Source organism: Notothenia coriiceps, unplaced genomic scaffold (assembly GCF_000735185.1).
Source record: "Notothenia coriiceps isolate Sejong01 unplaced genomic scaffold, NC01 NC01_scaffold00001922, whole genome shotgun sequence".
NCBI lineage: Eukaryota > Metazoa > Chordata > Actinopteri > Perciformes > Nototheniidae > Notothenia > Notothenia coriiceps.
In genome coordinates, this window is record NW_011334623.1 from 429,747 (window position 1) to 444,418 (window position 14,672).

General features: G+C 41.9%; 2 protein-coding genes across 2 annotated transcripts; one reads left to right on the forward strand and one right to left on the reverse strand.

The window, feature by feature from the left end:
* Positions 1–1,189: 1,189 nt before the first annotated feature.
* On the reverse strand, positions 1,190–2,120 carry LOC104964714 (homeobox protein pv.1-like). The gene is made up of 3 exons (XM_010793570.1): positions 1,877–2,120; positions 1,541–1,773; positions 1,190–1,435 (listed from the first exon to the last, which is right to left on the reverse strand). The coding sequence occupies exons 1-3, from the start codon at positions 2,118–2,120 to the stop codon at positions 1,190–1,192; spliced, it is 723 nt and encodes a 240-aa protein (XP_010791872.1).
* An 8,104-nt stretch (positions 2,121–10,224) lies between these two features.
* Positions 10,225–14,349, forward strand: LOC104964725 (uncharacterized). The gene is made up of 4 exons (XM_010793580.1): positions 10,225–10,256; positions 11,423–11,624; positions 12,816–13,116; positions 13,190–14,349. Exons 1-4 carry the CDS (start codon positions 10,225–10,227, stop codon positions 13,594–13,596), a joined length of 942 nt encoding a protein of 313 aa, XP_010791882.1. The 3' UTR covers positions 13,597–14,349.
* Positions 14,350–14,672: the final 323 nt, after the last annotated feature.

Here is a 14,672-nt window from a genome sequence, read left to right on the forward strand (position 1 = left end):
CACTTAAGCAAATTAAAAGATAAGATATACTTTACTGATCCCAAATTGGGAAATTGTTCATAGACTAGCTTCGCTTTGCAAACAGTAAATGCATTATTATTATTATTATTATTATATTATTATCGATAGCTTTACAGTGTGCACTATCAACGTAGAGCAACTACATTATAATGAACTTACCTGCTATTAAAGAAACATGATGTATGCAGTATAAAGTGTGAGTATGGGTAAAGTAGACATACACATTTAAATTAACTTCGAACTTTTTAAATATTTGTATATTGTACAACTTAGTTCCTTCCTTGTTGTAGCAGTATTATCCACCAAAGCAAATTCCTTGGCAATAAATGGGTCACCCAGGATGTGATTGGACTGTAAAAAGGGGGACAATGGCCCTTCAGCCACTGAGTGTAAATACACATGAATATTACCTTTATTATCTCTAGTGTCTCCAAACCTCATCACACAATCAAGTTCTAATCCCAGGCCTCAGACTTCAAACCACAAATGAGATTATGTGCCACACAAAGACCCAGACTCAATGGAGCCAGGCCGAAGGGTGGGTGGGGGTCCCTGCTGTAAGTGTAAACTCACCAATGAACAGCTTAATTGGGACTAATTGTTGACTATGATCTCCCGTTAGCTGGCGTCTGAAGTGCAGATATTGGGACAAACAAGGCGCATTGAGGAGAGCATTTGGTCAACCTTTGTTGACAGGTGGGGGGGGGGGGGTACCGCAATGTCTGTATGGGACGCGCAAGGACAATTTAATGTGAACTCTAGTGATTTCATTGATAATGATTTATTTGACTGGGCTTTGATATACTGAGAGATCCTTACAATGAGTTGTGATAGCTTTAATGGACAACTCCGATTTTTATCAGATCCCTTTCTTCCAACCTTTAAGACGAAATGCAGGATGATCTATTCATGGAGAACTAATCCTGCAATAAAGATAATATCATCAGCTTTATCTCCACATTTGTTCTTGTTATGTATGCAAAGCACAGAAAGTCAGATCCAGGGATTAGAAGATACACTTTTTTTAATTCAATGATAAATATACTTTTTATGTAAATTATATACAACTTTGATATAACATAATAATAATAAAAATTACACATCAAATACTCTGGATTGCACGGGATTGTAAGTGTTTCGATTGGAAAAGTCTCTGGTTGTAAATTCTTCAGTAGTAATGAGGGTTGTGGATCATGACGTGAGGAGGGCGCATCTGCTGCTGGAGGACCAGCCGCGGGACCGTGAGCGGGTAGAAGGCCGGGCCGGTGGCCGGGAAGTGGGGTCGCTGTCCGGCCATGCTGTGGTACTGAACCGGGGGCAGACGCTGGAACATCACCGGGGAGATTTGGGGAGCGAGGTAGTCCTGCACCTCCCGCTTGAGCTTCATTCTCCTGTTCTGAAACCAGGTTCGTACCTAAGAGAAGGCAAGGATACAGTTAGTCTCTAAACAAAAAACAATAAAGGAAACAAATAAGGAACATGGCATTATTTTGGTGTTATTGTTGGTTTCTCTTCTTACCTGAGTTTCTGTGAGGTTGAGCTTCTGTGCTGTTTTCACCCTCTCTCCAGCATCAAGGTATTTGTGCTGGTTGAAGATTTTCTCCAGTTTGTTGATCTGCTCGAGGGTGAATTTGGTGCGCACTCGGCGCTGCGCTGCGTCTTTCTCCGCATCGCTGCCATCATCCACAGAGAGACACTCAGAGGAAGCCGCCTCGCTCTCATACCCGGAGGAATACCCACTGGTATCTGAAACTGAAGGAAGGAACAGCTGGTTATACACCATTCTAGTGCGCTAAGCTTGACACATTTTCTTTTAAATCAAAGAAATGCAGGCTCCCATGAGTAGTGAACTTACTTGGTGAGGTGCAACTTGTTGGATGGAAAGGTAAGCACAGGTTGGCGTCGTGCCCGCTGCTCTCTACTGATTCAACGGGCTTAGTGGCCCTGGGTTTTGGCTGCAGGTAACCCTTGCCAAAAGTCGGCGGGCAGGGCTGTACCATGCAGGGGATGTGAGGTCTGCAGGCCGAGGCAGCATCCTCCGTCACCGCGGTGTGTTCGTGGCTCTGGGCCAGCCAGTCCACTGAAAAGTATTTCACCATGTTGCTGCTCAGTGACCTGTTAATCCACCGAATGTCAAAGGGAGAGTGTGATGCCAGCTCCTGGCCAGAGGCAGCTTTTATAGGGCCCCGGCCCTCGCCTACCATTTGCATATGTAGAGGCCATTGTTAACGCCTGATCGATCCCGATGATTAGGGCTTAATGGCTCGTTATGGAAGTCTTTACATATCCTGTGAGTGTGAAGACCTGGCGCCGCCAAGTCTGTGAGAACCCTCCTGAGCTCATACATTTCTCCGCCGCGACTGAAACCAGCGGCGGGAGGAACAGCTGGCTCCTGCAGAGGTGGAGACGCGCTTTCATGTTTCTGCTGCTGCATACAGTAGCCCGGGAGAGGTGTCAAAGCAGGCCTGGCTCAGTTACTGCTAACATTTGAAACACTACAACTGAATTTCTTCCTCACTAGTCCCCATATGCGCAACATTTGAGAAAGAAATACATCTTAGAAATATTAAGTGTATATATAATGGGAACAATCCCTAATGTTATCTGAGACCAAGAAGAGTTCAGTCAATAGTTTTGAACATCTCTTTTAAAGCCAATATCTGAGCAGTAAGTCTCCAAATAGTGTCCATACTTGTAAAACATAAAAATAATTGTAATAACATTAAAGGTCCCATGTCATGGCCATTTCTACTGATCATAATTCCATTGTTGAGGTCTATAGATTTAAATTGTGTAATTTTCCAAACTCACATTGGTTTCTCAGCATCTCTGTATAGTATGTGTATTCCCTCTCTGTCCTAAACGGCTTTTTGGAGCTCCTGCACCCCCCTCCCCTCACTGTGCTCTGATTGGTCAGCTCACCCACTATGTTCTGATGAGTCCACCACCGTTACAGCGGAACATCAGTGATTATGTGTTACAATAGGCGCTTTCACACTGGAGTACTTTTCCCAGTGTAGTTCCGATATAGTTCCGAAAATGTACGTTCACACCAGTGTTAATTTCGTCAACGAAAACTATGACGAAAAATGTTCGTCAACGACCTTTTTTACATGACTAAGACCAGACGATGACGAGCTAAACATAGATTCTTGATAACGAAAACTATGACGAAATGTATTTAGTTTTCGTTGACGAGACGGGACTGAAGTTAATGGTGGACCATCGGACATTCAAAATGCAGCATATTTCCCACAAAATGTTCCTCAAGTAAAAGTATAAAAGTAGCGACAATAAAAGTAGTCATTGTGCAGATTGGTCCATTTCAGAATAATATATATGATATGTTTTATAATGATTGATTATGAAAATGTTCTCAAAGCTGGTAAAGGTGCAGCTAGTTTGAATGACTTTGTATGGGTAGCTTGTGAATTTACTCCAAGTGGAACTAAAGTCTGATTTAACACTTGGTTATATTTCACATCTTTCATCCAGATCTGTATAGTAACTAAAGGGACTAAATACATGTAGTGGAGTAAAAGTACATCATTTACCTCTGAACTGTAGTGGAGTAGAAGTACTAAGTAGCAAAACATTTAAATGTAAAGTACAAGTACCTCAACATTTTACTCAAGTACAGTACAATATAATAACAATTATACATATTTTATTTATTTATTTTTCATGTAAATAAATCAATGTTAATTCAGTTAACAATTATTTAAGTTTTTCCCTTTAAAAAATAACAAAAAGTACCTACAAGAATACCATTAAAGTACCGGATCGATAAGCAGTTTCGATAAGAGTAGTAGTACCGTTAAAAACCTTAGCGATACCCATCCCTCTATATTAGTGTTAAGAGAATGAAATGTTACTTTACGAATTTCAACACTTGATGCTGTCGCATTGATTCTGATTCTGAATTAGTTTAAAGAGAGAAAACATTTTGACTAAAAGTTGACTAAAACGTTTGGAGTTTTTGTCGACTAAAACTAGACTACAACTACGAAAGATAGGAATGACTAAAATGTGACTAAAACTAATAATCATTTTCGACTAAAGACTAAGACTACATCAAAATCAGCTGTCAACATTAACACTGCTTCAAAATAGGAAGGAAACAGGATAACAGTTTTTATCATATTGTATTGAAAATATGGATCTATGCAACAGAAGAGATGAAAAACAGAAACACTGTTGCCTGATAATATACAGTATTTCAAAATGTATTTATTCTACATGAAAGTATGTCAACCAGACAATAGATTTGTTTATATTAATTGCAAAAGGTCTACCTGAGTAGGCTGTAAAAGCATTCAACACACAAAGTACAAAGAAGAAGAAAAAAGGCACTATTTTTAAATGTCGTTGTACCTGGTGCGATGTGAAGGATTATTTGAATTATTAAAGTAACGGGTTATGGCAGGAAAGTTAAATCTGGTATATTCATTTTAATGTCACCTTATATATATTCATGTGTGTTAAATTTGAAGGGACAAAGTAGATTTTCCCTCCCCAATATATTGAGGTGAAGTCTTTGTGTTTAGAGAAGGATGGGAGCAGGGGACATCCTAATTTGGGGATAGCTCCAAGACTCTGGAATGTTTCCCTCATAAAAGAAGTGGGTGCGTGACACATGCTTGGGGCAAATAGGTGTGTTTTCATTGCAGTAAAAATATATGTGCTACATGATTACTGTTCAACTATACCTCTGTTCTTATTCTTTCATGTGCGGGTACTAAATGGCTACAAACATTGTGGAGAAATTAGCTTAAACATGTTTTATTACTCTACACCAAATGGNCCCCATGTATTGCCGCGACCGGTTTGTGTGCGGACATACCTCCGACTTACTTCGCCTAGTAAAAAAGGACCGATGTGTTGTCGGGGGCCCACGTCTCTGGCAATCGGCGTGCTGCGAGTCACTGGGTAGACGTCCGTTCTTCGTACCGCCATCGGCTGGGTCGTCAGTAAGCTCGGTCCGCATCCCGGATGCTGGCCTCCTTCTCTATCGAAAATGGTGCGTGAAAGCCTGTTTACCGATTCTTTACGTAGGGGAGGCAAATCGATGTTATGGGGCCCTTGCTCCCCGGCACGTAGTCATACCCGGGACTCGCAGCGCCGCCGTGTCCCGTCCGAGGAGAAGCAGGTCGGGCTGTCGCGCGGTCAAAGCCCCCGGACAAAAGACCACACTCGTCGCCGCGAGTTTACCTCGCATCAAGCGCAGCTCCCTCTTTAGGCGGGTACAACCCGTGCCTGGCGCCAACTGGTCTGCCGATACCGCCAGGGGTAAGCGTGCATGCCGCACTCCGGGATACACTTTTAACACGTAGCCTCCTGTCGTAATTCTCTTATCCGCAAACCAACTTACGGAATTGCAAAAGAAGGGAGTAACACGTGTGAACAGCCGGAGCGCAGCCCCGTCTGGCAAAGAGTCTGACAACCGGTCAAGGCTCTAGACAGCGACGGGTGGAAGAGACGCGAAATGGTGATTCGTACCGCACCTCGGTGGTGCAGTGATGGCCCCCGGAGGCGACAGATACGGTCCCGGACCACCCAACTGGGAAAGATTCCGAGCGACCCGCTCCGCCTCAAGCGTTGGTACCTCGCGGACCCGTAACCAGGCGGCGAGGCTGTCAGGAACCCGAAGGGGGCGACGTGCAGCATGGGGTTTGGGCTTGCCGCCCAAGGGCGGGCAGCGGCCCTAATGGTGGCCGAGTTGCTGCGGTGATGCGGACTGTCGATAGGCCACGGACTTGTAAGTTCCGCTGAAAAAGCCGCGTAGGACCGGCCATTGTGCCACCTACAAATAGGTTCCACCCGGACCACGCACCTATGGTAGTCCAATGTTACGTTGGAGCACTGTACCAGGGTTCTGTCGCTCACTATTATGGCAAACCTGAAAAACTCAAGAACGCCTAACGGAAAACCCGAGTTCTTACGGCGAGTCTGCAAGGTGTCGCGGACTACCTAAAGCCACGACGCCCTGGACGGCAAACAACAAACAGATGGAGACTTGCTGTATGAGCAGCGGGTCTCGAAGTCACGTCCTCGTGGACAGAGTGGAGGTTCGGGAAATGTACGCCGAGTTGCTTAGTCCTAATTAGTAGTAGGACGTTTCACGGTCTAAAGGGCCCCACAGACTGTAACTAAAGGACCCCGTGCGTAGTGGTCCCCCGCCACGCTGTGGTTTGACGCAGGAAAATCTCCGTAAATAAAATCCGGGGGTTTTCGCCCCCTAGCAGATTTAGCATTTTCTCCATTAGCTGAGATGGCTTGCTGTCTCCTAGGCCTTGAATGTCAAGTATCTGGCGGGCCCTCTCCTTAGCAGATAAGCTAAATGTCTTAAGGAGAAGGGCTTTAATCGCCTCATATTTGCCATGGTGTGGGGGTCTGTGATAAATCCAACCAACCTGGACGATGTGGAGCTTCCCAGCGCTGCTACAACATGGTAGTATTTCAGGTCCCTGTCACGGACCTGCCGGCAGGCGAAGTGCGCCTCCACATGTGCAAACCACACCGCCGCGGCATTCTCCCAAAACTCCGGCAGCTTTACGAAAACATCGCAATTAGCCATGTTCATTGAGACTTCGGAAACTTTCTCGAAGCCGTCGGGGTCACCAGTGTAGTGCCGAAGAAAGGGAGTCGGAGGCGGTGTATCAAGAATGGAGTTCCAATCTTTATTATCTATTAATCTCCAAGAGGTTAGTACATGAACTGCTATGTATAACAAGCTAGTAAGAATGGCAGCTAAAGCAACCGGTGTTCCCACTAAAGGGTCCGAGTGGCAACACAATAAACAAGGTGAATTATGGTCCCACATGGTGTCACCACACAAGGCCCCCCAGAATTCACACATGTTGTGATTGTTACTGAGCCCCCTTTTAGCCTTTAATTTACCTGGTAGTCTTGGAGACACAGTAACGGTTAAGAGCTCGAGAGGGCCACATGGTAGCTGGCTGTGACAGGTAATGGAGGGGAGACCTGATGGGAGACCTGCTTCACCCAAATTAACTCTTTAACTTTACCATACAAAGGTTACGAAGTATTTAGACGACAATGAGAAAGAAGGCTTGATGCAGAATACATAACAGTTCACATTCCAGGTCATTATTTACTATAATACAAAACTGTAATGTCTATAAATATAAATTAACTCATAGAGCAAGTGTAATATTGGGGTTGAACACATCACTTATTCTTCACTTTCCTTTAGTCACAGCCTCTTCGCCCCTCCAGCTACAACAGGATTTCATATGTGTCATGTGGTGCATTAAACTGCGCAATGCATACCTCATGTTGTTTTAAATGATCTGGTTCTCTATTCTGATTTAGTTATTCTATGAAGATTTAGATGTGCCACACTGTAGTTATTTTTAAACCATCCTAATTTGTAACTCTTGGCTTTTTAAATGAATGTTTTTGAAATTGTTACATTTGAAAAGATATTTGATCATTTGTTTGCACCATGTCTCAATGTTTTAACTGCTTTGGTAAATCACATTGACTTGCTTTGTTGTTCAGTGCAATATAAATAAACTTGCATTGCTTATTTTTGAAAATGACAAGTAATGATATCACATACTCTGTATTATGATATAGTCAGACACTGTGTTATTTCAAATATAGCCTAATAAATAATTAGTTCAAAACTGGCTTTACTCACTTGAATTGCTCCTTAGAATGTAATTTTCCTCTGTGGTTTTATATGCAACACATTTTTGTATTGTAATGCCACTCGTATTTTATTTATTTGTGTATTGTAAGGTGACATTGAATGTTTTGAAAGGTGTCCTCAAATAAAATGTATTATTGCTATTGTTCCTGTGCCTCTCTCACGCTGTTAACGTTATTTTTTTCCGACAAGGCTAATCCTGGTTGTCAATAGGCGAGTTCTGCACGGTTTCTCTACAGCCCATGCTCAGCAGACCAGGTGTTGGTGCTGCCGGATTTGGAACCCCCACTATAACTTTGTCCTAGATAGTCGTACTGTCACCAAAATCACACTGGTGTTTGCTGTTCACCTGTAGTTTGTTCACACAAAAGCGTTTTACTCTGGGTTCAGCAGGTGAAAAACTAAAGAGGGGCTTCCACATGTGGCAGACCAGGTGTTGGTGCTGCCGGATTTGGAACCCCCACTATTACAATAAACCTTCAATCTAAGGCACAAAACTGGCTCCACACCATACAGTCTATGCTCCACACGCCCCCCGTTGTTGAGGGGGGAGTGGCTGCCGGGCGAGCGAATGCTACCCGCAGATCGCGATTTCAAGTCGTCTACAACATACGTTTAGGGAGCTATATAGAAGCCTATGGACATCCCGGAAAGTTTCAAATGTACGCTAAGGGCCGCCCCCTTGCGTTGGAAAAAGCCGACACAGGGGACTTGACATAACGTCAACAAAGGCCGACCTGGGAGTGAGGATGTGTTGAAAGGGGACACCCCCTACCTCGGAGCGGAGGGACAAAAAAAAAGTCATGTGTTCTAATGATTTCAAATCAATCGTCCCTAAGCTGCTAGCTCAAAGTAGCTAGTCCATATCTAGAATTGTATGAGATGTGGGTTAAAATCCACTGCCTGGTAGAACATTTTGGGCTGTATATTAAAAAAATCTGTCTGGCCATAAAAAATAATTTAAAAAATAAACAGTTTCTTAAAGAATATTCAATAAAATTAAGCAAATGCAATAAAGTTACTTGCAGCATAACGGTTGAAACTGTGACCGTCAGGCCAATGGATGCATGCTTCTTCTGCATGTGGATGAGACGCAGGGGCCAGACCCAGCTAGGTGGCAAGATACAGCCTCAGCACTTTTCTTTCCTCTGTTTTTTGTAAACATATTTTTTGTATTTCTTTTTCCTCAAAGTTTTCCTTTCCATTTCCTGTATTTGACAGAGGCATCATTTTTGTTTACACAGCTGTAACTATGTGTTGTGCATGAATGTTGCACCAATTTGTTTTGGAAAAAAATAGATGACAACAGTATATTTGTGTTCCTGCACATATTTTTGTAGACTTGAACAATCTTTATATGCAGAATTCTCTACATACAGAACACCATAACAAATGTGTGTGCTTTAGATTGAGCACCACAGTATGTAGTTGGTTGGACAAAGAGTATTTTACTATAAATGAAGTGTGTGCCATTTGGTGCAAAAGTTTGGTTTTGGTAAGTATTTATGTAGTTCTGAGTGCAGTGCTTCATTTTGCAGTAGGCCTATATGAGGTGTTTTGCACTTTGTGTGTGTGGTTTTGTGAATTGTGTCTTTCAAAAAACGTGTTTTAGCAATTGAAAAAAACTGTAAAACAGAGTATGACTACCCCCTCCTGAGAGAGTGAATTGCTAACAACCAAGGTGAAAAATATAAATAAACACATGTAGCTCATACTAGTGGCATGCCATTTCACTTGTAAAATGTACACATATGATCAGTGACTTTCTCCATGGTATTGTTAGAGTGTTTTAAAATACTGAACCAGACCTAATGGCACCCAGAGCCTTTGAGTCAAGCGGGTTCTAGGTTTGTTGCTATAGTATTCTGGATCAATCAGAGGCTGGCTCACTGCTCCAGAGTGCACCTCCACCATCAGGACTCTGTTTACTTAAGCTGACCTTAGCTCCAGTCCTACCGCCATGTGGCTCATGGTCTCCATAATTATCTGTGCAGCTTCATGGATCCACACAGAGGAGGGGGAGGGAACAAAGCTGGGAGGAAAAGTGTCAGGAATGTCACAAACAGGTGTCAAAGCTGGAAAGAAACAGAGAGCCATGCTTCTCTCATTAGCAGAACGTGCATCAATATATTTAAACATGTATTGTATTATCAATTTGAGGTGCATTTGTGGGTCGCATTCCTCTCAGGAGGCTGCTGACTCACTATCAAACATTTAGTAATAAAATGTGTCAGCAAACAAAGATCATACAGTTTTGCTGTGTTTCTTGGGTGAAACGGACTTTTAATTATATAAAAAAAAGTGTCCACGGAGGATTGCTTCTTTCATTATGGGAAAATAAACAAGTGAGGACCAAAGTCCATTCTCCAAGACAGAGAAGAGGTGAATGTCCGCTGCACATCAGAGAGACGCATCGTTCAGCAGCAGGAGACACATCCGTAAAGACTTCTGTTACACTAAAACGGTGTTATTATCATTTGGTGATAGCCTAGGATTAGCCACCGAGGGGAAATGTGTGTATTTTAAAGATGGAATACGGCTTTAAGAGGAATTTCACATGGTAAGTAAAGTTTATTTGTATACTGTCGCGCTTTTGTCTTTTTTTGTTGCGTCATTACGAAACAGGTCCACAATGTTAAAAGTGTATTTTGCCCTCTAAATGCTAAGCTAATAGCCTATTATAGCTGTATGATTTTTACGAAGGTATAATTATAGCCAAAGAAAATGTCCATATGTGGGTCTGTAACATAAAAAAGTACAAAACCATGTATTCAGATTTATAACACCAAAAACAAGATATTAACGCTCTTGAATTATTGTAAATATCGATATAAACCTCAAATATTCTGTTATGAAATTAAACACTTTAATTATAGAATTCTGTTTATTATATGGACCTGGTTTTATTATTTATTTTCCTGACTAATAATGAACTTTAGTTTATGGAAGATTGTGTCGCAGTTTGGCGAAGTAAAATGAAACGCATATCAATACAAACAAACATGTTATTAAGTAATAAAAGCAATAAAAACATTGAATGGAAAAACACACTTGCAGTTAACATACCAAACAAGATAAGAGACAGGTCAGGGGCTGTTTTGCTGGCAGTCTTGAATTTAAGACACATTATGTAAAATAGTTCCTCTGTAAACAGCACAGCAATAACAGTTGAGAATGCTTGAAGTCCAAATGGATTTCCTTTCTGGTCTGTAGTGATGGATTTATGTCAATTTCTCTTTTTCCCACACTGGCTTCAGATCCCAGCAGCAAGTGACCTTTGCACAAAATGACATCATGTAATTTAGGTAAAAGTTAAGATTACATCTGTTATTCTGGGAATCAGGCAAATGAGAAAGCCAACAGTGTATGTAGCCGAACTTTATTTGCATTACACATTATCATTATTTAGTCAAACAAAGCATCCTCCTCCAGGTGGTTAAGGAACTTTACTTATTATCTGAGCATAATTTGGTTTTATGTAAATGTGAATGGAGGATTTCCTGAATAAGCGTTTTCATTTGAACACCTTTACACAGCACACAGTGAAATGTAGACTAATTTAACCCATCCTAGTATTAGGAGCAGTGGCACATACATAAGCTACTGCCACAGATGGCTTAGTTTTTAAGGTTGTGTTATTTTAACTAAAAATACCATTCTTACCAAACACATTCACAACTGTGTATTTGTAATTGCATGATTCATACAATAATATCCTTTTTTTAGTTTAGGGAGGTGGAGAAGGGGATGGTGTGCCTCTGCAAAGAAGAGTCTTTTGTCCAATCATGCTCTGAAGCCCTTGGTTCCCACACTTTTCCTGCTGGTCTTGGTGATATACGGCCTGGGAGACAAGCTCCGAAACTTTGTGCTTGACATCTTCGTCCCTCAGTACCATTACCCCTATGCAGTGGCTCTCTCCCTCGCCCAGGTAGGCTGCCTGGCTCCATTCTAATGATGATTCACATTTTAATCTGAATCAATCAAACATGCACGCATCTTTGTTTGCCATTGACTACCTGTGTATTTAATTCATTATTAAAAATACATAAATGTTACCTTATATGTTTATATATTTAAAACTTGCACGTAAAGTATGTACATCTATGAAAGAAAATGCTGATTTAAAAAAACATTATTTTTTATCAAAATGATCATAAAACAATTATAAATCAATTATGTGTAATTCATTAATAATTCTCAAAAAATTGTAATCATTAAGATTTGTACAACTGTACAATGAAGCGCAGGGTGTTGGCAATGTAACTTTGTCTTTGCTATGAGTGTGTGTGGGTGACTGTGTGGGTTTTTGTTTGTTTGGAGGACAGGAAGGCGTGTGATAGTGTTAGTGGTGGGTTGTGACCTCTATGGTTGTGACAGAAGGTCTTTAGTGCTGATTATCACCCGGCCTAATAGATGTTCAACCAAATGGCTGACCAGAAAGGACAGAGATTTCAATGTCACCGCATACAAAGGTTGAAACTGTTGCCAGTGACTGTCAATAAGTCATGTGGGTATTGCCTTTAATTATATATATGACAAGGTTTGTAAATCAAACTAGGTTAACAAAAAGGAAGTGGTTTGATTTACTATGTCACATGTGCAAGTGATTTACAAGAACTGAATTAAAGACCTGCGTGGGGGACGGCTGTAAAGGCTGAATGACACAAGTTAACACTGTTCATAGTGCACAAAGCAGTGAATGAGGTTAAAGATTAATTGCGTACTTATGCGTGTAGTTATGTCAGTGACAGTTTTATAGGAATGTTCTATTTCGGGTCCGCACCTCCTAGACCTTTGTCCTTCATTTGTGTGTTTATTTTGGTCATAAAACAAGCTATAGGTAAGTTATGGAAACAAAACAGAAATATTTATCTAATATGATTGCAATTAATTTTCCAGCATTCTATCAACATAAAACCTAAACATAACAATTTGTTTATGCATTCAACAATGATTTTGTAAATGACTTGTAGGAACTGGTGAAGTTTGTTGTTCAAAATCCTAAATCAGCAGCCTCATGTCAGTGTTACTAAAATACTTCCACCCCATATATTTGAGTGTTTAATGTATTTTTTTTAATATAAACTTTAACTCTTTATATTCACATTATCTTCCCCAGGTTCTGATCTCTATCTTATTCCTAAATCTCCTCCATGTCCTGGGTCTGGTGCCTCTGAAGCCTTACTCCAGGTCCCTGGGTGAGAGGGTGCTGGTGCCCTCTATCTGCAGCAGCACCCATGCTGTGCTCTCCATGTGGGCCAAAGCAGGCAGCTCCTATGCCGGTCTCTTCCCCCTCATGCTGCCTCTGCTCCCCATGGTAACTATGGGCTTCAGTTTCTCTCAGAAGCTGTCATCTTCTCCATCTATGGAAATCTCTGTACTTATGTCCATCCTGGGTGGGACTTCTTTCTTCATCACAGGTAAAATTGTTATTCAGAGTTGAAACGATTCCAAATACAATACCTTTAATCAGCTTCCTCTTTCTTTCTGCAGCCTCACAGGGACTGCCAAGTGTGGATCTGCTGGAGTACATGTATGCACCTCTGGATATAATTCTCCACAGTCTGTCTCTGACGTGGCTGGCTAAAGTGTCCGAGGCTGAGCGCCACCACTCCCCCGATGCCCAAGCCTCCATTTTTGACATCTACTACACTCAGCTGGTGAACCAGAGCTGGCTCCTGGGCCTGCTGTGGTTGCTGCACCCACACAGTCCCTGGCAGGTGTTGACTCACAGCAGCTGGCAAAGCCTGCTCTTCCATGGGTATCTGCACGCCATCCTGCTGCTGGGCATGGCGCTCAACTTCCTGGTCGGTATGTCGGCTCTGTGTGTGTCCCCGCTTGCTGCTGCACTGCTACACTCGGCGAGGCAGGTGTTGCAGCCGTTCCTCCAGCTGATGTAGTCCATTGCCTCTTATACTGTATTAATTGGACGCACACACATTGTTATGTAATCCACATTAATGGCCTCAGTGTCATTTTACTTGAAGTTTAACGGGATACATCACCACCTTTTTCCCATTCACAGTAGCTCCTGAGATAAAATACAGAAGTATATTGCAACAAGTTAATGATTTACAGTTGGCTCCAACACAATTGACATGTTTTTTTTCTTTTATTACCCAGTCCTTAGTTGTAGGGTCAAGATTACATCATTTCAAAATGAGGTAACCAAAAGAGTGTCGTTTCTATTAGATTACATATTTGTTTTACTAACATGTACTCCATATGCCCTCAACACATGTCTATTTCTAGAATACTGCACTCGTTGCTCATTAACTTGGGGGAACTTTGTTTTAAAATATTTGCCAGGATGAGACACTGTCTGAAGCAATAGAGGCAAAGTGAGCACGTGTAGAGGACAGGAAGCAGTCCAAACAACATTAAAAAATAAGACGTCCCTGTTCCAGTTAGGTAAAGAAGAACTTTTTGATAGCAATGAAAAGTCATTATCAGCAGTATAGGTCACATTCACACCAGCCTTGTATAGTCCAGTTGAATCGAACCCTGGTGCGTTTAGCCGCTTGGTGCGGTTCGTTTGGGTTGATGTGAAATCAATCCGAGACCTCTGAAGTGAACTAAACAACCGGACTCTGTTCCGCCTACATAGGAAGTGTAGTATTTAAGCGTCACAAGAACGCGGATGTCTTCAAATCTTTAGCGAAAGACTCTTTTGCTAAAGATTTTGAAGACATCCACAGTTGTTTGGCTAAAGAGTGAAGCAGAATGAAGTGTTGAACAGTGTCGTAACAGTACAAATGCTCCGTCAACTATACATAAAAGTCAGAGCCACCTGTCGTCTGTGAAACCTCCTCCTGACTGCAGAACGTCTCTTATTATGTGTTATAATTTTTTTTAACGGACATTGTCTGATTATATAATCATATGCGCGGGCCGCTAGAGTCTGTTGATCTCCAGATTAACAGCAGCATGAAAATAACCTGCCGAAAGTGCCGATGCTCCATGGCGGAGGCTCTGG

Bases quoted from the DNA above. Each gene is read 5' to 3' on its own strand.
- LOC104964714 (XM_010793570.1), bottom strand. From the start codon at position 2,120: ATGGTGAAATACTTTTCAGTGGACTGGCTGGCCCAGAGCCACGAACAC. The intron at 1,774-1,876 runs GTAAGTTCACTA...TCCTTCCTTCAG, and splicing joins AACAAGTTGCACCTCACCAA to TTTCAGATACCAGTGGGTAT. The intron at 1,436-1,540 runs GTAAGAAGAGAA...GCCTTCTCTTAG, and splicing joins TCAACCTCACAGAAACTCAG to GTACGAACCTGGTTTCAGAA.
- LOC104964725 (XM_010793580.1), top strand. From the start codon at position 10,225: ATGGAATACGGCTTTAAGAGGAATTTCACATG. The intron at 10,257-11,422 runs GTAAGTAAAGTT...TCCTTTTTTTAG, and splicing joins TTTAAGAGGAATTTCACATG to TTTAGGGAGGTGGAGAAGGG. The intron at 11,625-12,815 runs GTAGGCTGCCTG...TATCTTCCCCAG, and splicing joins TGGCTCTCTCCCTCGCCCAG to GTTCTGATCTCTATCTTATT.